Below are 25,680 nucleotides of genomic sequence, written 5' to 3'. Positions count from 1 at the left end.
ACACTGAGCTATAGCTTGCCAGCGGATACACAAGGAATATGTATCTATGTATTGTGATTGAGTCTGTAGATCTAACCACGACTCCATTCAGTCTTGCCAAAGTAACTCTTTGCGGCGTATTATATACAGGTATAGTTATGCTGCAACCCAAATGCAAACCCAACCCAACACCAGTTCGCCATTGCAATGCTGATCAGTCTAATCCCGTCTAGTCTAGTAAAGCATCTCTCCGCCTCAGTCTTCCTTAGGGCCACTGCCACTACCACTGCCACTGCTACTGCTCTCACTCCAAATCACATTGTCGTCTGCAGGCCTCTGTCCCTCTCGTTGCACCATCCGCCATCTTCGCAGGTTGGATCGAGGATTGTCACCCGTCATGGTCGGCATGAGATCATCTTCTAGAATAGGAACCTCGCCCAACGGGTCCAGTTGGTCAATCATGTCCGAAATCTCCATAGGCGGCATAGACTTGAAGACAGCCTGAATGTCGCTGTGTGGCGATAGAGCTGTAAACTGCCACTTGGACCGTTTCCCAGAGGCACGTCTGGACTGCACCCACAACCGTCGTCGCTCGGACAAGCTGATCAGGAGTAGCGTCGGGAAGTTGAGCGTTCGGATGAGCGCCACGTTGATGATGTGGAACACTCGAGCTGTCGTGACGAGCTTCAGAGGAAGTAGCGTGGCCAGTGCAAGGATGTTGAATGGAGGAGGATAGGAAAAGATGGAATCACTCTTGACACCCTCAAATGTCAAGACAGCTCGTCGGAACTGAATCTCGGCCGTCTCATCCGCCACGATCTTGGAGAAGGTGTTGGTGAGCATAGCGATGAGAATCGTCAAGAAGAGCGTGTTTCCAAGGAATGCAAATGCGATCATGAGCGCTGGTCCAAGAACGATATGGAACCGCACCGACTCCTCAATGCCCTCGCCGTCGAGGCCGAACCAGATCCAGAGCATCCACTTGCCCACAACGTACCAGCTAAACTCCTCGTTGCCATCGTTACTGGCACTAACGAGCCACTGCAGAGCGAGAAGAAAGCCGGTGAAGCACCAGGTAGCTAGGAAGGTGAGCACAGTAAAGTCCTTCATCATGGCGTGGACAGAGATGAAGACGAGGTTGTTAGGTAGCAGGTTGAAAGCAACTCGCGTCAACATGACTGGCGCAGCGACGCAAAGAATCGGTAGACCATAACCCGAGTGAAGCTGATCAGCCAGGAAATCGTATAAGCGAGCGAGGAGGTAGGCGCCAAAGATGCAAGCAAACGTAATGTCGAGAAAAGCCCACAAGTTCTGCGCATGAACCTCCCAACCATGTTCAACAATAGCCGCCATCTTTTCGAGAAGCCAACCAGCCGTGTAAACGCAAAAAGCAAATTCCCACATGTTGACTTCCGAGTGCCGCGAGACCATAGTCATGACGTAGAGTGCCAGAAGAATGACGAAATGAACGAGTTCGATAAGATTTCTGTTGGAGGGAACAATAAGACGGTGGTGGTTGAGGAGAGGCGCCGTTCGGGGGTCGTAAAGAGAGATGGGGCGGCGCTTATAGTGATCCGGAAGAATATCCATGAATGACAGAGGCGTATAGATAATTTGACCGTTATGGACAGCGTCGACGGCTCGCTGACAGGCTGAAGAGCTGATGAAGAATTTGCTCTCAGAAACAATAGCAAGCTCTAGAGCAGTCACCTTTCTCTCAGAGCCGGCGCCGTCCTGAGAAGCCCCGGGCCACTGTGGACGACGTCCACGGCGTTCCATGTGCTCCGGAGCACCTTGGAAGGGATCAAATCCCTCCACAAGGATGTGGGCAAGTAGCAGAAGGCCCTGGGGTCCTGGGTTGTCTTCGTGAAAGCGTCGAAGGACTCGACTAGCGAGCAGCTCACACAAGATGGCCCGCGCCTGGTTGACGCTCTGATGAACCGTGTTGGACTGGTCTCGCAGAAATGAGACACGGTTGGCCAGTAGGCAATAAACTACGTGGCTCCATGTCAGGAAAGGATCTTGCAGACGAAGGATCTCACGTCAGGACTCACCGACTGAGATGTCGTCTGGGTTGTAGAGCCGCTCAACCAAGGGCCGCACAACGAGGGCGTTCATCTTGGGATCTCTAAAGTGCTCCATAGTGTAAGGATCATCTTGGCGAGGAATTAGCCATTGACTCTTGATTGTTGAACAACGAAAGCTTACCGATACTCGCAAGCACTAGCCGGCGCACTCTACACTCAAGGAGAGTTAGCACGCTGATTCCTCACCAGAGAAGCCTTCACCACGGCGCGAAATTGGGTGGATTCACCGATGAATTGTCATGTACACGGGGAGCGTGGCCGTGACCAAATCTAGCGTCGATCGATTGCCTTCATCAAGACATCCCTTTGCCTCGGCATCGTCAGCTCCAGCGAGGAAGCCGTCATCCTCCTCGTCGTCAGCAACCGGCCTAAGCCAGTCGTTGGAGCGCTCGGTACTTTGCCGAATCATGGTGGGAGGGTGGTCAGATCGATCTATAACTCCCGATCTGAATAAATTGAAGAGGTCCTATCTTGCGCTCTCTCTTTCCCCTCTCTCGTGGGTGTCAAATCTGAAACTGCTCCAAGACGTCGAAGATGCGAGGGGGAAAATGATTTAATGGGCGAGGTTCACGATGGGAGGCATGGCAGTGTGTAATTAGGCAAGTACCCCTGAATTCGGGGTCGATAGCGGCCAATCGGCGCGCTCAAGACCCCGAGAGACCCGCCCTGAGGTGCGCGTCCTTGGACCCTTTTGGGCCAAATATTGGACCTATCGTGGATCGCCTATCGTGGATACGATATGAGGGCCATATCTGGCAAAAAGGAGAAGTCATCTAGATGCTTCACGATGCATGATCTGGGTGTAGAAAGTTGACAACGGCACCGAATGCCTTCCTAAGGTTCACGCCTGGAGCCGTGTTGCATTGCGCTGCAGAGCCTGGAGGCTTGGCGGCCACTGATTGCCCCGAAAGCTTCCACGCCGAACCCCTGAGAGCCATTCGCAGCCCGCACTCAAATCGCAGATCGACAGCACTAAATCCAGGGTCCAGGGGGGACCTAGGGACTGGAGGCCTATAACATCTTTGCGCTCTGTCATCAGGTTAATAAACAGTTGTCAATTGTCATGTTCCGTTGCGACTATCCGAACCGAATGCCGTATGCGCATATCGGTGATAATGGGAAATGAGTTGGTGGCTGACTGGGATCATGTTTTAATTACCACCGTTGAGACGCATTTCGTCTGTGGCCTCACAATTTGCCCCGAACTGGCGGAATATGCCGCCGTCAGAGACTCCAGGCGTTTGTAGCTTGATTACCTACAGTCTGGATGGAATGGTCTAGGCCTCAAGGTCAGAAAAGGACCCCTGGACCTAGCTCCAGCCCTATGAATCTCTCCCTTTTCTGGATTGGATGCCGTTGCAGCTTGCGGAGTAGATAAACAGATAGATCGAATCCATTGGTGTATCCATGCTGATGGGCTTCTATCCGTCATCCGTGAAAGGCATCCTTCAGCGCACTCGGCATGATGGACGATGCCACTTGGCAAGCGTGAAACACGACAGAGTAAGACGAAGACAGAGGAGACCTCTGACATGCCACGCCAGCCACTGAGTAGGAAACAATAATCGCTCATCGACCACTTCTAAGCACAGGTATGGCTTGGCGCCGGCTCTCGACAAGATGTTGACTTAAAGTTTGGCGTCTCGGAGGCGCAACACCAGTGACAGGGGAGATTGGTGAATCCGAGTCGAGGACTTGATAGCTGAGAGGCACGTGCATCTTGGCGGATGTCGTAGAGGGGACTCCAGTGGGTCAGCTTTGAAGCTATCTTGGCTGGACCGGATGGGTCATGGATGGCATCGACTGAAATGGGCTGTCGAGGTATGCACAGGGCCCTGCAGGGCAATCGCAGGTCGCAGCGACAGTGGTCACTTGCATCATCAACGACAGATTTGGAGGGCTTGCCAGGGATCATTGACCGGCCCTTGGCGAGTGAGTACCTGGTGATACTTGGGATACTCGAGTGTAGGGGTGGTGGTTCACTCACCATACCCAGGAGCTATGCTTGATGCAGTTACAATATTGGACCTGAGGTTTGCTCGAGGTGAAGCTGCAATATTTCCCCCCTCAGTTCCGAGCTGCACCTGACCATCTCCAGAGGGTGACCCCAGGTCTTGGCCACGAATTAGAAGCTCAATATGGGGTAGCGAAACCTTGGCTTCAGGGCGTGGCGTCTTGGATGCGCGCTCAAGAAGTGGCAGTGCAAGGAGGGAGAGAAACAACCAGTGGTGGATATGGATGCCAAGAATGTGAACAGATACGAAGGCAAAACACATGCCGCAGGTTTAAGTCAAACGAGCATGCGTCACCTCGGCTGCGATGCATCAAAACGCCGCGGAACTCGGACGAGGGCTGCTGATTGACCAATGTAATGTGAAAGAGGACGACAACAGGCCAATGTCGAGCGAGCCTCAGGGCCTGTCCTGTTTCCATTCTCTGCCCAGAGTCCGGGGGAACAGGCGGCGGGGGTTCCGGGCGGCGGCTTGCCCTGCTGGGGGGTCTAGGAGCGATGGGCGACGAGGGTTTGACCTGCGGCTCGTTGCATTTGGAGCGGGATGGCTCTCCAAAAAGAGGATCCTCAAAAGAGGTCGAGCGCCACTGCGACGTAGTAGAATGACATGGCGGAATATGAGTCCGGTCGGACTGCCGGTGCAAGCCAGCTTACTTTTTGCGTGTCAAGTTGAGCGAGCGAGAGAGGTCAGAGTGCCATGACGCGTATGACGGTAGCCCAACAAGCTCGCCTCCGTGCATGCCGATGGGACGACTACCGCAAACCTGTTGGGGAAAGGTGATCAAGAATAGGACGGTTCGCCAGTCATCAACTGAAAATCCTTTGAGCTTGGGGAGACTTTGGGAGGGGGTAGCAGGGGATGGGATGAATGAGGCGCCCCCTGACTGATCAACTCAGGACAGTTCTGTAAACAGTCCAAAAGTAAGTGTGGCGTTTGTTTGGTGCTACTGTAACGTGCCGGTTGTCGATTATCATATGCCAATTCTCGGCCTCTGTTGGATGGAGGCTGTTTATTTTTTCATCAACTCAATCTTGGCCTCTACTGTACCCTTCAGGGGGTCTGGTTTTCCTGGCACAACAACCTCCGTCGGGTTCAGGTTTGCTGGCTCGTGTGCGCCCACCCCATGGAAAAGCCCTGCAGGCGGGCGCAGACCAGACCACATAATTCATTGCCCTTCGGTATTGGTAGCATAAGGTGCTGACGGCTGATTCTGATGGGGGGTTTCGGATGGAGCGGACGGAGGAGGAGGTTCTGCGTCAATGCTTCAGAGGCATTGCCTCCCGCTTGTCGTGGCACGCGCTCAGCACCAGTACCAGCACCAGCCTCATCCCAACGGCCGGTGATTCAACAAAGATCTTCTCGGCACCCGGTCGTCCAATCCCGCCCGTATATTGGTCGCATCTTATTGATCGCTGGACCAATCTTGCCTCCGGACGGACCGGACACGCTGGTCTGTCTGTCTGTACCTTGCTGTACACTTGTCGCCCCGATGACGACCTCAGTGCAAAGCCTGCAAAGCCCATCGAATGCCGTTGTCTCAGGCTCATAATTTGCAGGCCATAATTTTGCAGGCTCCATCTGTGACGCAATCCATCCGTGTCGAGCTCTGCAACCTCTGGGCTCTTTCTGCTGCTTCCCCAGCGGACCTAGCGTCACCAGCTTCCCTTCAGAGCTTCCCTGTAGCTACCATCCTGGCTAAGCCCGAACGGGAGTCCTGATCTGGGCGAGCCCGCTTGGCTCTGCCGCAGGATACATGATGGTACTCGCTGTCTTTTGGAGTAGCCAGGTACCTTAGCTACTCCACCTCGAGAGAAAATGGCCGAAAGGAAGGGATTGGGATCCTGTATTTAAAACCGAAGACCGAGAGATCAGAAGCCTTTTCTTGCAATCGTCCAACGGACCGGTGGATATGGAGAGGACGGACGGGACCTTGTACGAGGCTTGTAGTCACCAACAGATTTTGTCTTGGCTTCTTGGCCTTCAAGTTTGATCCCCCGTACTACCGTACCGTACCCAGGTACCGTGCCCTCAACTTGCCTTGCACACACACCTGTCATGGCAAAACAAGCGTCAAGCCGGGTCGTTGTGGCGTCGCCGCCTGAGTGCAGCCCCGCTGAAGAGCTCTCCAGGTTGTCCTCTCCGCACGGCGACTGGGTTTGGTTCCTAGGGGCAATGCGCCGCTCGAGCTTGTGAGTGACTCTGAGCCTCGGGTTCTTTTTTGCTGTAGTGGCCCTTTTGTTCTCGTCTTGTTTGCCGTTGGTAGTAAGAAAAAAGGGTCCTTCTTCGACGCCGCAGAGATGCTCCCGGACCTTGTCAACGAGAGACCTCTCTCCAAGGGTGTCGGCCGCCGCTGTTACAGGTCTCGTCGCATCACGGCTTTCCGTTGCTAGACGGGAGAAGGCCAAGGGAGCGTGCCCGCTGGCCAAGTAGGTACCTTTGTAGGGAAAAGTGGAGACGTTGAAGTATCTTTAGGTACCTGCCTACCTAGTGGAGGTGCTTTACTTTGGTGCTGCAGGCGCAGTCCATCCATGTTCTTGCTTTACTGCAACAGCTGCACTGCGCTTCTCCGCGCTTGGCTTCCACTTTGTTTGCCTTCCGTCGCCTGGCGTCGCTTCCTCCTCTTTCTTTCTTCCCGGCATCCATCACGTCCATTAATACACGCCTCCACCTATTTTGCTTTTCTCCATCCTCCTCCTTCTCTTTCCTTCTTCCTCGCACACTCGTGATACCCTCATCCTCCCTCTCCCGCCCTCTCCCGCCCGTCGCCATCGTCATTGCGAATCGCCTGTGCGCGCTCCTCTTTGCAATCAACTCTACTCTCGCCATCCTTAACTCTCTACCTCCGTCTCCTTCGGCTGCCCTGTAGCCACCCGCAATCAAGATGACTGACTGGACAACGGGCATCATGCCGCTGCACCATGTGCACAAGCCTCCATTCACCATCGAGGCTCCCGGCTACGAAAAGGTTCCCGGCGAGACCATCCCCCGACGACACCCTATGGCAAAGGACGGTCTCATCAGCTACCCAGCCGACGATGCTAGAACTGTCTTCCAGTTCATTCAGCGTAGTGCCAAACTCTACCCCAATCACCATGCTGTCGGCTCCCGCAAGCTCATCAACATGCATACCGAGAAGAAGAAGATCAAGAAGAACGTCGACGGCCAGGTCCAAGAGGTTGAGAAGGAGTGGTCCTACTTCGAACTAACCGGCTTCGAGTACTTGACCTACACGCAGTACTACGAGCGTGTCTTGCAGCTCGGCTCTGGCCTGCGCAAGCTGGGCCTGACCAGTGAGGACAAGCTTCACATTTTTGGTAGCACCAGGTATGTACTCACGAGCGCTTGCGTCCCGCGGTTCCAAACTTGCGCTTGCAGTTCCAGTCTCTAACGCGGCGTCTAGTGTTGGCTGGATTTCCACATCTCACGCAGCCGCCTCCCAGTCTATCTCAATTGTGACCGCCTACGACACTCTGGGCCCCAGTGGCGTTGAGCACTCTCTCGTGCAAACTAACTGCGCTGCCATGTATGTCGACTCTCACCTGCTCAAGACCGCCACGGAGCCCATCAAGAAATCCAATGTCAAGATCGTCATTATCAACGACCAGACCATCTTTGCCAAGGGCGGCGAGGTCGAGGCGTTCAAAAAGGAACACCCAGACCTTCAGATCGTCACCTACGAGGAGCTTCGCAAGCTTGGAGAGGAGAACCCTGTGGAGCCAAACCCGGCCAAGCCAACTGACCTCTACTGCGTCATGTACACATCGGGTTCGACAGGTCTGCCAAAGGGTGCCTGCATCACCCACCAGGCCCTCGTTGCCGGAGGTACGTCTAAAGCTCGGTAACCTTCCTCTACTGACGCTTGCTAACCTTTGATTGTTAACAGTGACCGGTCTTTACATGTGCGTCAAGGAGTGCGTGAGTGACAGGGAATGCATTCTTGCCTACCTGCCCCTGGCGCACATCTTCGAAATGGCGCTCGAGAACATCGTTTTCTTTATCGGAGGAACGCTCGGATACGGTAACCCTCGAACCCTGTCGGACGTCTCAATGAAGGATTGCTATGGCGACATGCGTGAATTCAAGCCCACGGTCATGGTCGGTGTTCCCCAGGTTTGGGAGACTGTGCGAAAGGGCATCACAGCCAAGCTCGAGGCGTCCAGTCCTCTTCTCCGAAACCTGTTCTGGGGTGCATACAGCTGGAAGGCGTTCATGACCAAGAACAAGTTTCCGCTGGCCAACCTCTTCGACAGTGTTGTCTTCGGCAAGGTCCGTGAACTGACGGGTGGTCGCATGCGATTCACTATGAATGGCGCTAGTGGCATCTCGGACGGTACCAAGAACTTCATTTCGCTTGTCGTTGCTCCCATGCTTGCCGGCTATGGTCTGACCGAGACTTGCGCCAACGGTTCTCTGGGCTGCCCGCTCGAGTTTTCGCCTGGTGCCATCGGTCCTGTTCCTGCGTCTTGCGAGATCAAGCTTGTCGCGCTCCCTGAGCTGGGTTACTCGACCGAGTCTACTCCTCCCCAGGGCGAGATCTGGATCAAGGGCCTTCCTGTCATGACCAAGTACTGGGACAACCCCGAAGAGACAGAAAAGGCCATTACCCCCGATGGATGGTTCAAGACCGGTGATATCGGAGAGTTCGACGCTAATGGACATCTGCGAGTCTTTGACCGTGTCAAGAACCTCGTCAAGATGCAGGGCGGCGAGTACATTGCCCTGGAGAAGCTCGAGGCCGTCTACCGTGGCGTTCAGACTGTGGGTAACGTCATGGTGCACGCCGATCCCGAATACTCTCGTCCTATTGCTGTCATCATGCCCAACGAGAAAGTGGTGCATGAGAAGGCTAAGGAGCTGGGTATTGACGAAGGAAACCTACACACCATCCACACCAACAAGAAGTTGGTGAGCTATGTGCTCAAGGACCTCCAGGGTGCTGCTAAGCGCGCCGGTCTGTCCAGCATGGAAGTCGTCGCGGCTGTTCTTCTCACAGATGAGGAGTGGACATCTGATAACGTAAGGACCTCTCTCTCGTTGTGTTTTCGTGGCTGTGATTTTTTTGCTAACTCGTATCATAGGGACTTCTTACTGCTACCCAGAAGCTGAACCGAAGAAAGATCACGGAACACTTCAAGAAGGATATCCAGGCCACGCTCAAGACGATTGGATGAACGAGATGAGACGGTTGAGCGAAGGGAGATGCCGGGTAACAGACAACGGAAGGATGGATACCAAGGAGGAATGACGAGGGGGTTGACGAGCTTTTGGTACGGTTCTGTTTTAAGTGTATGTATGTGTACTGTAGTTTGGCGGCGTTGGCTTGATGATATCTTGAAGGGAAATTTGCAGAGACAGGGGATCTAGGCCCTCGATCATCTTATGGTTATTTTAACGACCCTGCTCTAGTTATGTACCCGTCGAGGCCCGCTTGGTTCAGCATGAGCTGACGTGATTGCGCCCAGCAGGCAACCCTTGAGACCCATCCATGATCCATCCCTATCTAGTCGAGAAAAGAGTCTGACATGTGAAAGCCGTCGACCACGTGTGCATGAAGCCGGTACCTGGTGGGGCGGGAGCTAACTATCAATGCTTGAATCGACGGTGAATCTTTTGACGTCTACCTAATCTTGTGGTGGCCAGGGTGTCGGGACGGGCGGTGGACATGTCACTGGCGGAGAGTCTGTCGAGCGTGGTATGATCAGGTACCGTCGTCGAAGCTTGTGAGAGAAGCACAGCAGCAGGTGAAGGGTAATAAGCAAGTAGCATAATAGGTATATAGGTATAGGTATAGGCACTCTAGACAAAACAGACGACATGTCGCTTCACCGCCATCTCCCAAGTCAAGGAGAGGAAATCAGACGCTATAGAAAGATATACCCTGCCTGCTCCGTGCGATGCCATGCGATGCCGTGCCAGCTTTGCTTGCTGGACTAGATAGATACATATCAAAGGGGGAAGAACAAAAAAAGGAGTGCCAAATCAGACCAAAGAGTGCGAGCACGAATTCGAATGGGATAGGGTGACGACGGGAACGACTTTGACATGTGGCATGGCGTTCCAATGACGGAGGAAAAGCCGTCAAGAGGGCTGCCACATGTCATGAAGTGCCGAGACGTCAGGGACGAGGTGGGGGTGACATGACAGGGGGTGGTGGTTTAGGGAGGTGCAAAGGCACACACACATACACGACGTATCCCAATGGAGGCGCTGGAACGAGATGAGAAGAGGGCCCCTTGGGACTTTGAAAGCTTGGTCTTGTTTTCTTCTTTTGACGCTACCGGGAATTCCGAGGCAATACGAAGTTGCCCGCGTGGGATGATAAGAGCTTGTCTCGCTACCGAGTCCATGGATTGGTTGCAGACGAGTTGTGGTAGTGGTAGGTTGACGGCCGGACGGTGCGTAGCAGGGAAGCCAGAGATTGGGTCGTCGTCATGAACCTCGGCAGAAACATGCGTCCCGCTTTTTATCGCATCCCCTTTCGGCGGAAGAAGACGAGGTAAGGTACACGATCTCGGCCAGACTTGAAGACTTCTTCCTGAGCGTCGTCGCTGCCGCCATGGCCTATGCGAACCTTTGTAACGCGCGAGTCGTTGCAGCAGTACCAAGCGTACGGGTCGTGAGAAGACGAGTCGCGGACGTAGGCCAGGTAATGGCCATTGTCGATGCGACTGCCCGTGTGAACAATGACAGCATACGCTTCATACCTGAACGGACCCGTAAACGCAGGATCAGTGGGTTCGACACCAGAACATGCCGCGCGATCCGCAGGGGGAAGAAAGTAGCGCGTGAAATCGGTATCGTTGAAATCCCATGTGATAGGGGCCGTGGATTTGCGCAGATCGGAGGTTGCCTGTTGGTAGTGGAAACGCCGGAAGACGACACAGAGCAGGGAGGGGAGACGGGCGAGCGAGAGGGATTGGAGAGCGCGGGTGGGACGTCGGCAGCGGTCGCATGAAAAGTCGTCGAGGGTGTTGCCCGCCGTGTGCTGGTCGAGAACCTGCTCAAGCGTCATGCCGCGGCCCATTCCTACAGTGACGGGGATCCAGTCGAAGGGAGTGAACTGATAAGTACGGGTGTGACACTCGAAGCATTCGACCGTCGACAGCTCGAGTCCGCGCCAGTAGCGATCGACTATAGACCGGTTGTACTCGAGATGGTTATGCCAGTAATCAGCCGCCGCCTGGAGGAGGCTCTGCTTCGTTGTGTCGGGCTGCGCAGCCTGACCCTTGCGGTCTCGCCGAGTATTCGTCTCATCGTGAAGGTGAGTGAGCAAGAAGGACATGAACTCTTGAGCATCTTGCTGCTGTTTGCCACCAAACTGCTCGATGCTCCGGCCCTGATCGCAAATGTGACGTGAATAATCCTGGACTCTGTTAGCTTCCCTGTCTATCGGACCGTTGCGTTGCGTTCCGTATTGTACTCACCATGAGTGTCTGGGCTTTCATAACCTGGAACTTGCCCGAGCTCATCCAATGGAACAGGTTGGAGATGATACGTATCATCAGTTGGGGATGATCAATCTTCTCATCATCCTTCCTCGGCGCATGATATCTTTCCACCCATCCCGAGTTTGACAACTCCCGGCCAAACTCGGGCGAGGCAAGGAGACTCTGCAGTGTGCTGTTGGCATAGCACCAGTTGTGGGGGTTGTTAAGCCCCGTGTAGAACTTGTTGGTGTCACCTGTCGACTGCTGCTCCATGGGCTTCGCCGAGGGCACCCTCACAAGGCGACCTGGGGCAGGCGTGTTATTGTTGCCATAAAGCTCGCTCTCATCCCTTCCCTCAGTCAGGCCGCTGTAGCTTGGCCGCGGGAGGGCAGGGGCTGGTCGCGTGGGCGGCGAAGGTAGGTCTGTATACAAGTCGACCTTGTGAGATAACCCGTAGCCCGGTCGGTGCTGCGGCTTTTCTGGAGCAACCATGGACTCTTGCTCTAGAGAAACAGGAGGAAACCTCCTAAGAAAATCTTCTGTTGTGCGGGTAAAGTTGGGGGAGGACGCTGTTTGCATATCGTCATTCTTGAGCGTTTCTTGCCATGCCTTGACCTCATCTGGTCTGAGAGGCTTGACAATGTACTTCGACCTCCTTCGTTCAATTGCCGTGGCACGGTTGCGGCTTCGTTGCAGTTGCACCGGTTTTGAGGGTCCTGGCTCGTTTGACTGCAGAGATGCTGCACCCATAAGATCAACCCATGCATCCAGGCCGCCTTTGAGTATCTTTGGAGGATTCCTGAGATCTTTCGGGTAGTTGAAGTGCACCAAGGCTCGATGAAGCGAAACAATGACCAAATCGTCCGAGTTTCGAGGGTGCTTGGGAATCTCTTCAGAATCTTGGTCATAGAAGACAACTAGATCGTACTTGTCGCGTTGCTCGAATAGCGACTGTTCCTGGTTTGGTGATATTATAAGACTCTCTGAAATCTGATCTGCCGAAGGACTCTCCCTAAGAAGTATACTTGGTTCGACGCAAATCGTCGACGAGGACATGATGTGACCTTCATTGAACTCTTGTCGAACCCGAACGTCGATTATGAGAATGGTACCTTTGGCCTTCATGGCCTGGTATAGTTCCTCTGGTGTGATAGACTCTCCTTCTGGGATTTTGATCGCGTTCCCAGGAGGAACAGGGGGGATTATGTTGTTTGAGTAGCTTTGTGTAGGAGGAGAAAAGTAATCTGGCTGAGACTGTGATGAGGCCGTGGGAGTGCCAGGAATGGAAGCTGATGATGTGGTTCGGCTGTATACGCCCCGTGGCGTACTCATAGGTGGCCTGGACACTTCACCCGATATGCTCCCACGAGCAGGGCTGTAGATCGCATCAGGCATCTTAGGCAGAGTTGGGACATTGGTATCCAGTTCAACCTTTGGTGGCCTAGGCGGAGGCATTTCTCGGGGTCCCATGGGCTTGGGAAGGGTTATCTGATGTGTCTTTATGCGAGGATCCTGTCCTGGTGAAGACTGCGGTCCTCTCAGGTTGGCAAACCGGGCGGCAAGATCTTGTGCTGTATTGCTCCTTTGAGGTGGCTTGATTGCGTTTCCATGAAGGGCTTGGGGTTTTGGTTGAATAACTGGTTTCGACCGAGCTACAGGACCACTGATGCTGGACCGGGGAGATCCATTGACTTGTTGATTCAGTGGAGGTATTGATCTATCAACCGCTGGCTTGGAGGGGGATTGGGGCCGGCTGCCCCCTTGAGACAAGCCAGGTCGACCAATCTTGGGCTGCACGCCGGTTCTCTTGTTGTCCGCGATGATATCCTGCTTAAGCTTGGCGTAGAAGGGATCTTGTTGACGAAGCTGGTTGAGGAAGGCGGTATGAGCACGGGCGAGATCCTTGTGGTCGCTCTGCATAGACGAATAATCTCGATGGGCTCCAATGATCTGAATAGCAATGACGGACGCTCGGAGGTACTCCTGGAGGGCGATGGCCGGTCTCCGAAAGTCGCGGGCCATCTCAGCCTGGCGCAACGACGCCTGAGCCGCCTCGAGCAGCTTCCGGATGGACTGATTCTCATCAATGTTTCGCGGGTTGGCGAGGATGTCGTCGATATGCGGAATTGATGAAGCAGCAGGTGCGTCCCCTCCACGACGGCCTCCTGGGCCAGAGGGGTGGCCAAATGCGCCTCCGTTGGCCATGGTGTGTGTGCCGGCGGTGGCTACGCTGCTCGCGCGCGAATGGCCCAGCGAAGCCATGATGAACGTCTATCGGGGGCGCAAATGTTATCGGTTTGTCATTTCTCGGCGGAGGAACTCGGGACTCGAATATCGAAAGCAGCAATGGCGACTCTGGTCGTGAGAAACGGGGATCTTCGGTTGACGTGGACGGGATATCTTGTGAGCCAGGACCATGGGTGGCGGAGTCGGGGGAGGGTGGCTAGCTATTAAATCAACGCTTCCACGACGTAAATGGATATAGCCAGAATGAGTATCATCGTCTTAAAGAAGCCGCTCAAAGAAACAGGACAAAGGAACTCCTTGGCAGAAAGACATGACCCGGGGCGCTAAGGAGACGAGGAGTTGCAGGTTGGGACGTTCAAGTTGGCATCACGCCGGCAACAAAGGAACCGCATCGGCGAGTTGGGCGAGGTAGGTTGGAGGGTGCCATGTGGTCGCGGGGACGCATGACGAGGTACCTGCGGCGTTGAGTCAAGGTACATTTTACTGACACACTTTTGGCGGGGAGCTTAGGTACCATCTCTCCCAGCACCGGTATCACATCCCCTCCCCTGTTCATGGGGTACCATGAGCCACGTACGCCACATCAACAGGCGTCATTCTCCCCAGAGAAAAGGACCTGGAGCCTCCTCGGTGGTTGAGCGGCTCGTTGCCCGCGCTGACGCAAGGCAGACAAATAAATGGAGTGGAGGCCAGGCAGCTTGAGGCGCTGGCTACGGTGGAGCTCAGTGCTGAGGCCGCGTCGGATGCCCTGGGGAGACTTACGTACAGTGGAGCTAGCATTTGCTGGCTGCCTTGAAGTGCTTGCTTGCCCCTGCAACTTTAGGCGCCTGGCTGCTGTGGAATCAGTGCTCGGGCATGCTCTCGCCCAATCCAGGCCAACGCAAGCTAACCTGATGGAGGTGCCGACTACGTAGTTCCTCCATCGCCGCCTTGTGACTGAGGCTAGGTAAGGTTGACGAGAGCCTGGAGTGAGCTCCAACTGGAAACCCAGACCAGACACCAACATCTGCATCTATTCCATCCATTCCGCGGCATTCTGCGTCGTCACTGCAGATCCCCTATATCGCGTCTTCTTCAAGTATACTGCCACTTTCCGTCGATCGAGCGCGAACCCCTTCATCGCATCATCTCCGCCCCTCAAGATGATGAGCTGGTGGTCGTCCTCGGCCAACACGGCCCTGGACGAGCAGATCGAGAAAGCCACGAGCAGCAGCCTGTAGGCCAACAGGAACCTTTCGCCCCAATATCATGCATGGCTGACCCGATTCCGACAGTGAGGACATTGCTCTTAACCTCGAAATCTCCGATGTTATCAGATCCAAGACGGTCGCGCCCAAAGAGGCTATGCGCTCCCTCAAGAGGCGCATCGGCAATAAGAACCCCAATACCCAACTCAGCGCGCTGAATGTATGATGACTTGTGGCCATTCCGAAAACAATGAAGCTGACCTGCACAAGCTTACCGATACCTGCGTCAAGAATGGCGGATCACACTTCTTGGCCGAGATTGCCTCTCGCGAGTTCATGGATAACCTAGTGTCGCTTCTCCAAGCAGTCGGAGGTGCTGCAGTCAACGCCGATGTCAAGTCTAAGATCCTCGAGCTTATTCAATCATGGGCTGGGGCTACTGAAGGCCGATATGAGCTTTCTTACATCGGAGAGGTCTATCGAACCTTACAGCGTGATGGTTACCAGTTCCCTCCAAAGACCACTGTGGCTAGCAGCATGATTGACAGCAGTGCGGTAAGGCATACTCACCACCCGTGCCTAGAATTCTACTAACGATGAATTCAGCCTCCAGAGTGGACTGACTCGGAAGTCTGTATGCGATGCCGGACCGCCTTTACCTTTACCAACCGAAAGCACCACTGTCGAAACTGCGGAAACTGCTTTGACCAGCAGTGCTCGAGCAAGACCGTCGCCCTCCCGCACCTGGGCATCCTTACCCCAGTTCGAGTCGATGATGGCTGTTATGCTAAGCTCACCAACAAGGGCCACAAGATCACCAACCCATCCCTCGACCGATCGCCCACCTACCCTCACAAGACTCGCAGTACCTCGGCCATGCAACCCCGTAATGCCCGCGTCGACGATGGCTTTGATGAGGATCTTAAGAAGGCATTGGCGATGAGCTTGGAAGAAGTCAAGACCCATTCTCGAGGCTATGCTGAGCCTGCCCAAACTAGCTACGCGGCCAACGGTGACTCCTCGGCAGCCAAGCAAGCAGAAGAAGAGGACGAGGATTTGAAGGCTGCGATCGCAGCTTCTCTGGCAGATATGGAGGAGCAGAAGAAGAGACATGCTGCGGCGCTCAAGGAACAAACATCAGCCACGTCGAACCCCTCAACAACGACCAACTTTGTACTCCCCAAGAACGACTACGAGTTGACACCTGTGGAGGCGGAAAACATCAACCTGTTTTCAACCCTTGTCGATCGGCTTCAGACTCAGCCCCCGGGCACTATCCTTCGCGAACCGCAAATTCAAGAACTGTACGACAGCATCGGCACATTACGACCAAAGCTAGCACGAACTTATGGCGAGACCATGAGTAAGCACGGTATGTGAACAGAACTGGCCTGGGAAGAGCTGTTACTAACTTCACTCCAGATACCTTGTTGGATCTCCATGCCAAGTTGTCAACAGTAGTCCGGTATTACGATCGCATGCTCGAGGAGAGATTGTCCAAGGCTTATAGCCAGCAAAGCCTTGGTGGTTATAACCTGCCACCTCCTCGTCAGGCGGCTGGCCCATACCCCTCCATCCCATCCCACGTTCCTAGCAACCCTGCCGGTGCGGAAAGCTTTTATACTGGCCAGCAAAGAGCTAGCTACCAGGCGCCTCCTCAACATCAACTCTATCAGCAACCCCCTCAAGCCATCCCTCAGCAACAGTATCCTCCTTACGGATCTGCGCCAGAGCCTCAGCCGGGACAATACCCACAGCCCCAGCAGCCCCAGCGGACTGGCAGCTGGCAGAACAGAGCGCCCTCGGCTCCTCAAGATCCCTATCAGCAACAACCCCCTCAGGATCCTAACCAGCCAACGCAGACCCCACGACAAGCTCCGGCAGCACCTGCCAGTGACCCCAATGCCTCTTATTATTTCACTCCCCAGCAACCGACTCCAGCGCCTGTGGGACCCTCAGCACCTGGACCTGCTCCTGATGCTGCCCCATCCCCGTACCCCAACTTGCAGCCATCAATGCAATACCCTAGGGGATCCATTTCGGCTCCATCACAACCAACTCCGGTCCAGACGCCGGCTCAGATTGCTCAGCCAGCCCAACCAGTTCAAGCTCAACAGCCCCCCCAAGCTCCTCAGCAACCCCAGCAGCCTCTCCAGTCTCCCCCACAGCCACAGCAAACCCAAGCACCCCAGCCGTCCCAGCCGCAACCCTCGCAACCAGCCCAGCAAGCACCGACTTTGCAACAGCAGCCTTACTGGCAACCTTCTATGCCCCAGCAACATCATCACCAGCCTCAGCAGCAGCAACCTCAACAACAGCCCCCAGCCGCGCAGCAAACTTGGGCATACGGTGGCTACAACCAGGAGTCATTCCCTTCGGTGCCGCAGCACGACCCTGTGCCGCAGCAGCCTGTTAAAGAGGAGGCATTGATTGAGTTGTAAGATTTTACAGTGAGGCTATGGTGAACCAAGAGGTTACTTGTTCGGGGCAGATCCATCCTCCTAGATGACTTGGACTGCGGCGTTGAACGGATTTGTTGTTTGTTACAGAAGAGAATGAATGTATTCTAAGTCATGTCAACTTGATCAGGCATACCTAGCTGACTACAATTCCATGATTTGTGAAAACCGTCTCATGTAATGTCGGTCAGATGTGACGTGACGTGACTGATTGCTTGCTGACCGTTGCAGTTATCAAGCCGAGCTTAACGTACGAATCAAGTAATTCGAAGCGGCAGAGGAGGATCCAGCAGGTTGGTAATCCAAGCAATAAACGTCCGTCACTAGGCTTCCGAGCCGCCGGCACTTCCCCACCGGCGGGCTAATGCAGCTCGGTAAACCCACCGCGGGCCAATCGGCGAGCCGCGGCCGCCCACGCCGACTCACCTAGGAGGGTAGCTCCGCAGGACGCGGCGCCGGCCCCGGAGACGCAAACCTGTTCCTGGCCCGGGTTCGGCGGGGCGGGCCACGGAGCTTGAGTCATAAGCTGTGTGATGGATTTTTTTCGCCTTTGCAGTAAATGTAACTTGTCAACTGATGATTTAAATAGAGATCTCACCCTCTTATTCCACCCTCATCTCGTCAACTTGACATCCAACTTTCATCCACTTAAAAGTTTCATCATATATCGCTCATCCAGTTCAACCTCACTTCACACAACATGGCTCCAACGATTCATCTGGTCCGCCACGCTCAGGGCTTCCACAACTTATCCATCGAGAATGAGCAGCTGTCCGACCCGGACCTGACGCCCCTTGGCGAGGAGCAGTGTGCTGCCCTCCGCGCCGCGTTTCCCCACCATGACAAGCTCACCAAGCTACTGGCCTCACCCATGCGCCGCACCGTCTACACCTGCCTCCACGCCTTTGGCACCGAGTCCCTGCTTCCCATCACCGCTCTGCCCGTCTTCCAAGAGGTCTCTGCTCAGCCCTGCGATATTGGCTCGCCTGTGGCCAAGGTGAAGGCCGAGTTCGAGGGCAAGGCTGACTACACCGGTGTGGAGGAGGCGTGGTGTGAAAAAGGCCCCAGCAGCAAGTATCAGCCCACATTGGAGAAGCTCACGGTTCGAGGCAAGGAGGCCAGGAGAACCTTGAGAGAGATTGCTGGCACCGGGGATGAACACATTGTGGTTGTCTCCCACGGAGGATTCCTCCACTTCCTGACAGATGACTGGCACGGTGTTCCTGATGGACGAGGTATGAAGGAGAACCCCCCCTTTTGAACGAGTGCTGACCAAGATGACAGCTACTGGCTGGTCAAACTGCGAGTTTCGCTCGTACCAATTCGTCGATCCTACTGGTGAGGATGAGGATGCTGCCCTTCGCGAGACTGAGGAGAGCTGGCAGCGACGAGAGGGCAACACAATCGCTCCCACACAGACGGAGCAGCGCGAGCTGAGACCGATTGTACTGGAAAAGATGGCTCCTTACCTCAACCTTTCCGTACCTAACGGGAAGCTCCAGACGGTTCAAGGATGAGGGATCGTGCATTTGGAACTATTAACTAGACTGATAAAGAGAGACGGAATAGAATGGGCTCAAGGTCAGACAAATTTTCATTAATAGCTAGAATTTGATGGAACTAGCAGGAACCTAATTAGAGATGTGCTTCTACATCTTGCAGACTGTGAAAACCACTTCAGATCGCCTCCAAATCATTTGCCAGACGAGCTTGTTGGCTCGTCTAGATCCTTTCTCCCGAGCGTGTCCATCACCTTTTGGATCTCCTTCCAGCCGGACTGTCGAATCTCCAGCACGATGACAACCCAGCCAGTCTTGGCACGGGGGTCCTGCTTCAGCTGACATCGACAAAAACACTTGGCGTGCGAGGGCCGCTTCTTCAAGAAGTCCTGGGCGGCGATATCCCGAGGGCTCCCCACTTCCCAATGGATCAGAGTTCCGTTGATATATGGTGGCTGTTCCTTGAGGAGGCTCCGGAACTGAAAATATTGCTTCTTCTGGAAATTCTCGCGGCTGGAGTAGACAACTCGACCGAACAATTCAAAAACAGCTTTGTCTTGGTTCTTGAACATATGTTCCTTTGCATCCAGCATCTCCTGGACATCAACAAATGTTCGGTAGGGTCTCATCAAGACTTGGCTGATATCAGGGTCAGAGCTCCCGGTTTTGATCGTCGCTGATGATTCCGTTCCAACAGACACCGGGGTTTTCTTCTTCGTGGACGGCGCGCTAGGCGAGCGAAGAACGGAATTCTGCTTTGAACCATGGCGGGCATGCTTCTGGACTTGACTCCAGTCCATGTCCTCAGGGAGGAGGGGATCATCTGTGTTGAGTCCGGTCGCATTTACGTTTGTATGGGGAGGCGAGTGTTGCAACTGAGGGTCATATTCATCCGCAGATCGCGAGTCTCGATCCCATGCTCGAACAACGCTCGACGGTGGCTGTTGAAGCTCTTCCTATGAAGCCTCATCCAAAAGCTCCGTGAAGGCATCCTCATCTGATTCTTCCAGTTCGATAATGTCTGTGCCGTCTTTCTGACATGCTTGAGTCTCAGAAAGGGCCTTGTTTGAAGATTCGTCAAGTTCGTCCAAGTATTGGTCCAAGTCAGAATCATCAAAATAGTCAGGCTTGTTCACTTCCGATGCTTGTTGAGAGGGGTTCCACGAGCATCCTGGGGACTCAACCGGCCTAGCGTTGCTAGACTGGAGAAACGCATGAGTTTCGAAGGCACAAGTTGTCACTTGCGAAACTTGGCATTGGCCAAGAATGGCAAGCGCGGGAAGCGGTTCGTCGACTTGAACATTTTGGCGTTTGACTTTGTCGTAGCTCTCGCTACTATCTGAGCGCTGGCGCTTGGGTGGATGTCCAGTCAACTCGAGACTGATTGACATTGCATGTGTCAGACAGGGAAGATATGAAATCATAGATTTGTTTGGGTTATTACAACTCACATTGCTCGAGGATCGACGTGCGGCTCCATGATGAATCCACCTCAACCGTCAATAGATACAGTAGTTTCCTTCAACGTCACAGCGATCGGGATTGTGTCGTAAGCATGTCGTTCATGTGGGTAACTGAATTGTGGACACTGGGGAGCAGAAGATCTTCAAGGCCCCAGAGTCGAAGTGACGTTTAAAACATGTAAGAAGAAAGAGCCCAGAAGTTGAAAATCTCGATGCGCTGACATCTTTGACCTGGACATCGTGACCTGGGTGATCAGGCACTGCCCCTGTTGCTCCTTCCCTCCTTCCTCTCTTCGTGACGTGTACCTCAACTCCACCAAATTCCAAAACCGGTTTCGCCGGGACAGTCGCTGATGTCCGGAAGGTGCAGGCACGGAAGGGGCGACAGGAAGAAGAAAGAAAAGAAAAACTATTGCATTGGACCAGTCACGGTTGCACGCAGGGTCTTTGACATTGAGATGGATGCTTTTGCCTGCATCTCGACCAAGAGGACTGAAGCGCGCCGGTCACCGGCAATTCTCGCCTCCTGTTCCCAGCAAAACTCCACCCCAAGCCTTATTTTAAGGACTAGATCTATCACAACCCATGCAGCCAGGCATTTTTGCCGATGCGGCCAGGGCCGAACCCATGAAATTGGCTTCGGCTATAGATGACAGACAGACATTCCCCCAATATTGAAGAAAATGGATCGCGAAGGGGAAGTGAAGCATTGGGGGAGTGATTGGGGGCGGGTACAAGAGTCGTCAGCCCCGCAGATTGTCCACCAACCACGGGACACGTCAGGTAGCGTCACTCTCACAGAGCCTCTCCCAACGGTTGAAGGACTGTACTTTTCCGTCCTCGTGAGCTGAGCACGAAAGGAGGAGCCATTGGTTGAGATGATGGGCATCAACATGCAATTTGTAAAGCGGATCCCATTCGTAAAGATTTGCCGACCATCCCGTGGGCATGTCCAGCATGCAATTTGCTAAACATCTAGGGCCGGAGTAGCCTTGACCGAAGCAATATTTCTTTCAACCACCTGCGCTCTCCCCCCATGCACGTCAGCTGGAGCGAAAGCACCGAGAGGCCTGGACCGCAGCGTGCCCCCCTGAAATAGGTTCCCGGGACCCATGAATGGCCCGCTGATAGACAGCGGAGAAGATACCAGTCGATGGGGCCGAGGCCGGGGCTCCGCATGTGCCGTCCGTGTGACCTCTGTCTTGGTGGAGTTGGGGTTCGACAGGCCAAGGTGGGGATCCACTCATGATGGCAAAAGCCGGCCGAAAATCAAACCTGCTTTTGCGCTTCTCCGGCGATCGATCTCCCACGGCAGTGGCACAGACGACGAGGCAGTGGCAGAGCCAGAGAAACCCCCGCCCTCCTTCCCTTTCCGGACCCCGACTTCGCAAGCAAGCACATGTCAGGGCGGTTGAGATTGCCATCCCATTACACTCTCTCCGTTGTCTCGCCGGCTCCCGCCTGCCGTCCAGGTGTTGCTAACTCACTATGGCATTCCGAGGCGTCACCCTCACCCTCCTCCCCCTTCCCGTTCTCCTCCCCCACTCTCTCCGCCGACTCCTGGTACATTTATCTCGTGGCCCTTCCTCGTCTCGACTCCCTCTCTTCTCTCCTCTCTTTGTTTCTTCCATCTTTATTCTACATTCTCGATCTCTGTCAACGACTTCTCCTCCTGCTTCTCCTCTCTCCGTACCTAAACTCAACCGCTTTCTCCGTAGGCGAATATCTCTAGCATCGCCCACATCTCTGAGACGCATCTACTCTCTATTACATCGTCCTCCACCCTCCTGCTAGGGACGGCTCCCTTGCCACGATATCAAAAGACACAGACAATCACATCTGACTGCATCGTGTGCAAGGATGCAATTCACAACAGTCGACGCGTCACCTCAACTGGTGCCCAGCAAACGGGACCCCTTGGTCCCCATCCACTCACACTCGGTTGAGGAGCGTGAGGCTAAGCGTCCACGAACTGCCGAGGTCTTGCTCGAAGAACAACTTCCTCAATCGCTCATCGACGCGGTTGAACTTACCAAAGAGACTATCAAGGCAGAAGAGGAAGAACTGCTTCCTCAAGGAATTACCGAGACGGAGGAGGAGAAGCAGAAGCATTGGTTCGTTGGTAGTATCGATCAGGGAACGACTTCAACTCGGTTCCTCATCTTCAATGGCCACGGCGAGCCTGTTGCCAGCCACCAGATCGAGTTTGAGAACCACTACCCACACTCGGGGTAAGTTGAGCCCCTTTTCTTGTCAAGAATATCACTAACAAGACCGCAGATGGCACGAGCATAAGCCAATGGAACTCCTCGAGTCTGTCGAAACATGCATCGCAAAGGCGACCGAGAAGTTCTGCGCAGATGGCCACACTGCCTCTGAAATCCACTCCATTGGCATCACCAACCAGCGCGAGACGACGGTCCTTTGGGACAAAAACACCGGCGAACCCCTCTACAATGCCGTCGTCTGGCCTGACACTCGTACTGCCGCGCTTGTGCGCGATCTTAAGGCCCGACCCGGTGCCGACAAACTCCAGGAGAAGTGCGGACTCCCATTGTCCACATACCCCTCAAGCGTCAAGTTGCTTTGGGTTCTCCAAAACGTAGACTCCGTGCGAAAGGCCTATGACGAGGGCCGCCTCGCATTCGGCACTGTTGACTCATGGTTAATCTACCAACTCAACGGAGGTGCCAAAAAGGAGGGTGGACCTGTCTACGTCACAGACTCGACCAACGCCAGCCGTACCATGTTCATGAACCTCAAAACACTTGATTACGACGATGATCTGCTCAAGTTTTTCAACATCGACCGTAACAAGCTTGGTCTTCCTAAGATCGTGCCATCCTCCCATCCCACTGCCTTTGGTGCCCTCGCCCGCGGGCCCCTGAAGGGCACACCCATTGCTGGCTGCTTGGGTGATCAATCATCTGCTCTGGTGGGCCAATGCGGTTTCAGCCCAGGTCAAGCCAAGAACACATATGGCACGGGCTGCTTCCTCCTCTACAATGTTGGACACGAACCTGTTATCTCCAAGACGGGTCTGCTCGCAACCGTCGCCTACGACTTTGGTCGGGGCCGTAAGCCAGTCTACGCTCTCGAGGGTAGCATCGCTGTTGCTGGTTCCGGTGTCAAGTTTCTACAAAACAACCTGGGCATCATCAAGGCGGCTTCAGAGGTGGACGGTGTCGCTCAGTCCGTCCCCGACAATGGTGGTGTCGTCTTTGTGACGGCGTTCAGCGGTCTCTTTGCCCCGTACTGGATTGACGATGCCAAGGGCACGCTCTGTAAGTCTTTTTGCAAGTTTCTCGCTTCAGAATCCGAGCTAACATGTTTCCAGTTGGTGTCACCCAGCACACAAAGAAGGGGCACATTGTGCGAGCCACACTCGAGGCTACCTGCCACCAAACGGCGGCGATTCTTGACGCCATGGCCTCGGATTCTGGCCATGCCCTGGACATCCTTGCAGTAGATGGAGGTCTATCCAACTCGGATCTCTGTATGCAAACTCAAGCTGACCTGAGCGGTGTCCCTGTTGATCGCCCAGCCATGCGCGAAACTACCGCACTGGGGGCCGCCATTGCTGCCGGACTCGCCACTGGAGTCTGGAACGAGCTTGAGGAACTACACGAAGTGAACAGGAAGGGCCGCAAAGTTTTCAAGCCTCAGCTCGATATCAAGGACCGAAATCGTATGCGGAAGCGGTGGGAGCGGGCTGTCGACATGAGCAAAGGATGGCTCAAGGATGACGACGATGATGAATAACGAGAGGGTGGGAAAAGTCATTGGCAGGGAGATACGTATATCATAAGGGTGTTAAAAGGTGTGAACTTGGCATAGCGAGCCTCAGCAACGGAGCTAGGTGTTGGATAAGGATCCTTGGGAATTAACCGAGGGCTTGGTCTATTGAATAATACATCATCTTTCAGCAGTCAACTGCATGCAGCTCTGAACGTGTGATATGGAAAGCATCTTGTGAGAGTTGAAGGAACTAATTACCGGGCATCCGATTGGGTCCACGTCGACTGCTTCTGGGCGTGTAAGTCTGCAGAAAGGTGCACAAGTGTAAAGCTGATCAAGTATTGGGCGTTTGGGGTGATGGCCCATGACAGTCTGGCCCGTTTGCTAGAAGTCCCGCTGAATAGTCTCTATTCTGGACCGTCCTATTTTACGCATTGATCATCGCTGCTGAATGAGGCCGAGAGCATTCGATGGTGGTCTGGGTCTCAACCAAGTGTTCATAATCGTTCTTAGATGAGCCGGTAGATGCAGATGCCGAAACAAGAAAAAGAAAGGAAAAAAGAGCGCGTCTATTCCGAGTCAGAAACGGCAACAGAGGCTTACGCGCTGTGAGAAAAAGAATTTAGTTCCCGTGTGGTTACGACCTAAATATGGATCAGTTGGTAAGACGTGATGGGAGCTAGATCCTTGATGGCTCCTGGTGATATAAGACTGCGAACGAGTAAGCCCCCTGATATCCTGTAAGGTCCAAATTGTTGATATGAATAAACATGTCCAGCGGTCCATGTTGTCTGTCTGTCCTGGGCGGCCCGGAAGCTGACAGGAGCCGTCTGTCTGAAGCCAAAACGGTCCGTGTGGTGCAGATGCACTCCTTCAATGTACATGCAAAGGTTCGTTTGGATAAGCGCCGACCATGTGGTCGCCGAGCACAACAGATAGGGCTTGGAGTTGTCCCATTTAATGTTTGAGATAACTTGAGGTGATGGGCATTCTAATGCCATGGCTCTGGAGTAGCATCTACCTGAGTATCTAGTTATTGAGGACATCTCCACAATATGACTTGTTTATCAACCGTCGTGAAACCGAAAGCGACATTCCTGGTACTGCCCCTCCATGTTAACAGCGCCAAGACCAAACCCCAACAGAGGCTTTTCCACCTGTACACGCTGTTTGCGAGGCCATGCGCAGCAACATGCACGTCGTCGGAATTGAGCGAGCGTAAAGCCGGGGGATTCGCGATGCGGTGAGTGGCCTGTAAGTACGATACGATAGGTAGCTTGTATTAAGCTCCCGTCTTGAGGACATGAAGCTTTTCTTGGACGTTTCATCCAGGCCCGCCAAGGACAAGAAGATGATGATGATGACAAGGTTGCAAGGTTACAGTTACCCAACCAGGTACAGAATCAGGGGTCCAGGTCCCCATAAAAAGTCCTAGAAGTCCTGAACTTGAGGGCCCTGCATTGGACGCTTCCCATCCATGATCGTATTTGTCACCCAAACCCGACATGTCCTAGTCCCCGCCCGGGGAGAGGGCGGCTGAGGGTAAATTGGTACATGGCGGTACGAGCCTCACACGCTCCAG

At 54.1% G+C, this 25,680-nt stretch overlaps 6 protein-coding genes across 6 annotated transcripts; 4 read left to right on the top strand and 2 right to left on the bottom strand.

The window, feature by feature from the left end:
- Positions 1-234: 234 nt before the first annotated feature.
- On the bottom strand, positions 235-2,475 carry NECHADRAFT_36314 (uncharacterized protein; the record flags this gene model as incomplete). The annotated part of the gene is made up of 4 exons (XM_003052629.1): positions 235-1,929; positions 2,083-2,135; positions 2,188-2,216; positions 2,294-2,475. 4 exons carry the CDS (start codon positions 2,473-2,475, stop codon positions 235-237), a joined length of 1,959 nt encoding a protein of 652 aa, XP_003052675.1.
- A 4,349-nt stretch (positions 2,476-6,824) lies between these two features.
- Positions 6,825-9,503, top strand: NECHADRAFT_59265 (uncharacterized protein). The gene is made up of 4 exons (XM_003053128.1): positions 6,825-7,402; positions 7,479-7,900; positions 7,962-9,094; positions 9,157-9,503. The coding sequence occupies exons 1-4, from the start codon at positions 6,960-6,962 to the stop codon at positions 9,247-9,249; spliced, it is 2,091 nt and encodes a 696-aa protein (XP_003053174.1). The 5' UTR covers positions 6,825-6,959; the 3' UTR covers positions 9,250-9,503.
- A 793-nt stretch (positions 9,504-10,296) lies between these two features.
- Positions 10,297-13,767, bottom strand: NECHADRAFT_67504 (uncharacterized protein; the record flags this gene model as incomplete). The annotated part of the gene is made up of 2 exons (XM_003052628.1): positions 10,297-11,441; positions 11,503-13,767. The coding sequence occupies 2 exons, from the start codon at positions 13,765-13,767 to the stop codon at positions 10,542-10,544; spliced, it is 3,165 nt and encodes a 1,054-aa protein (XP_003052674.1). The 3' UTR covers positions 10,297-10,541.
- Positions 13,768-14,894: 1,127 nt separating this feature from the next.
- NECHADRAFT_77902 (uncharacterized protein) lies at positions 14,895-17,380 on the top strand (the record flags this gene model as incomplete). The annotated part of the gene is made up of 5 exons (XM_003053127.1): positions 14,895-14,968; positions 15,027-15,159; positions 15,210-15,494; positions 15,546-16,311; positions 16,362-17,380. The coding sequence occupies 5 exons, from the start codon at positions 14,895-14,897 to the stop codon at positions 17,378-17,380; spliced, it is 2,277 nt and encodes a 758-aa protein (XP_003053173.1).
- A 718-nt stretch (positions 17,381-18,098) lies between these two features.
- On the top strand, positions 18,099-18,915 carry NECHADRAFT_92004 (uncharacterized protein; the record flags this gene model as incomplete). The annotated part of the gene is made up of 2 exons (XM_003053126.1): positions 18,099-18,633; positions 18,683-18,915. 2 exons carry the CDS (start codon positions 18,099-18,101, stop codon positions 18,913-18,915), a joined length of 768 nt encoding a protein of 255 aa, XP_003053172.1.
- A 3,090-nt stretch (positions 18,916-22,005) lies between these two features.
- NECHADRAFT_67500 (uncharacterized protein) lies at positions 22,006-24,291 on the top strand. The gene is made up of 3 exons (XM_003053125.1): positions 22,006-22,591; positions 22,641-23,644; positions 23,698-24,291. The coding sequence occupies exons 1-3, from the start codon at positions 22,221-22,223 to the stop codon at positions 24,120-24,122; spliced, it is 1,800 nt and encodes a 599-aa protein (XP_003053171.1). The 5' UTR covers positions 22,006-22,220; the 3' UTR covers positions 24,123-24,291.
- The last annotated feature ends 1,389 nt before the right edge of the window (positions 24,292-25,680 follow it).

Source organism: Fusarium vanettenii (assembly GCF_000151355.1).
Source record: "Fusarium vanettenii 77-13-4 chromosome 3 genomic scaffold NECHAsca_2_chr3_3_0, whole genome shotgun sequence".
NCBI lineage: Eukaryota > Fungi > Ascomycota > Sordariomycetes > Hypocreales > Nectriaceae > Fusarium > Fusarium vanettenii.
The sequence above is the reverse complement of the archived record's forward strand: the minus strand, read 5'-3'. Positions and strand labels throughout refer to the sequence as shown.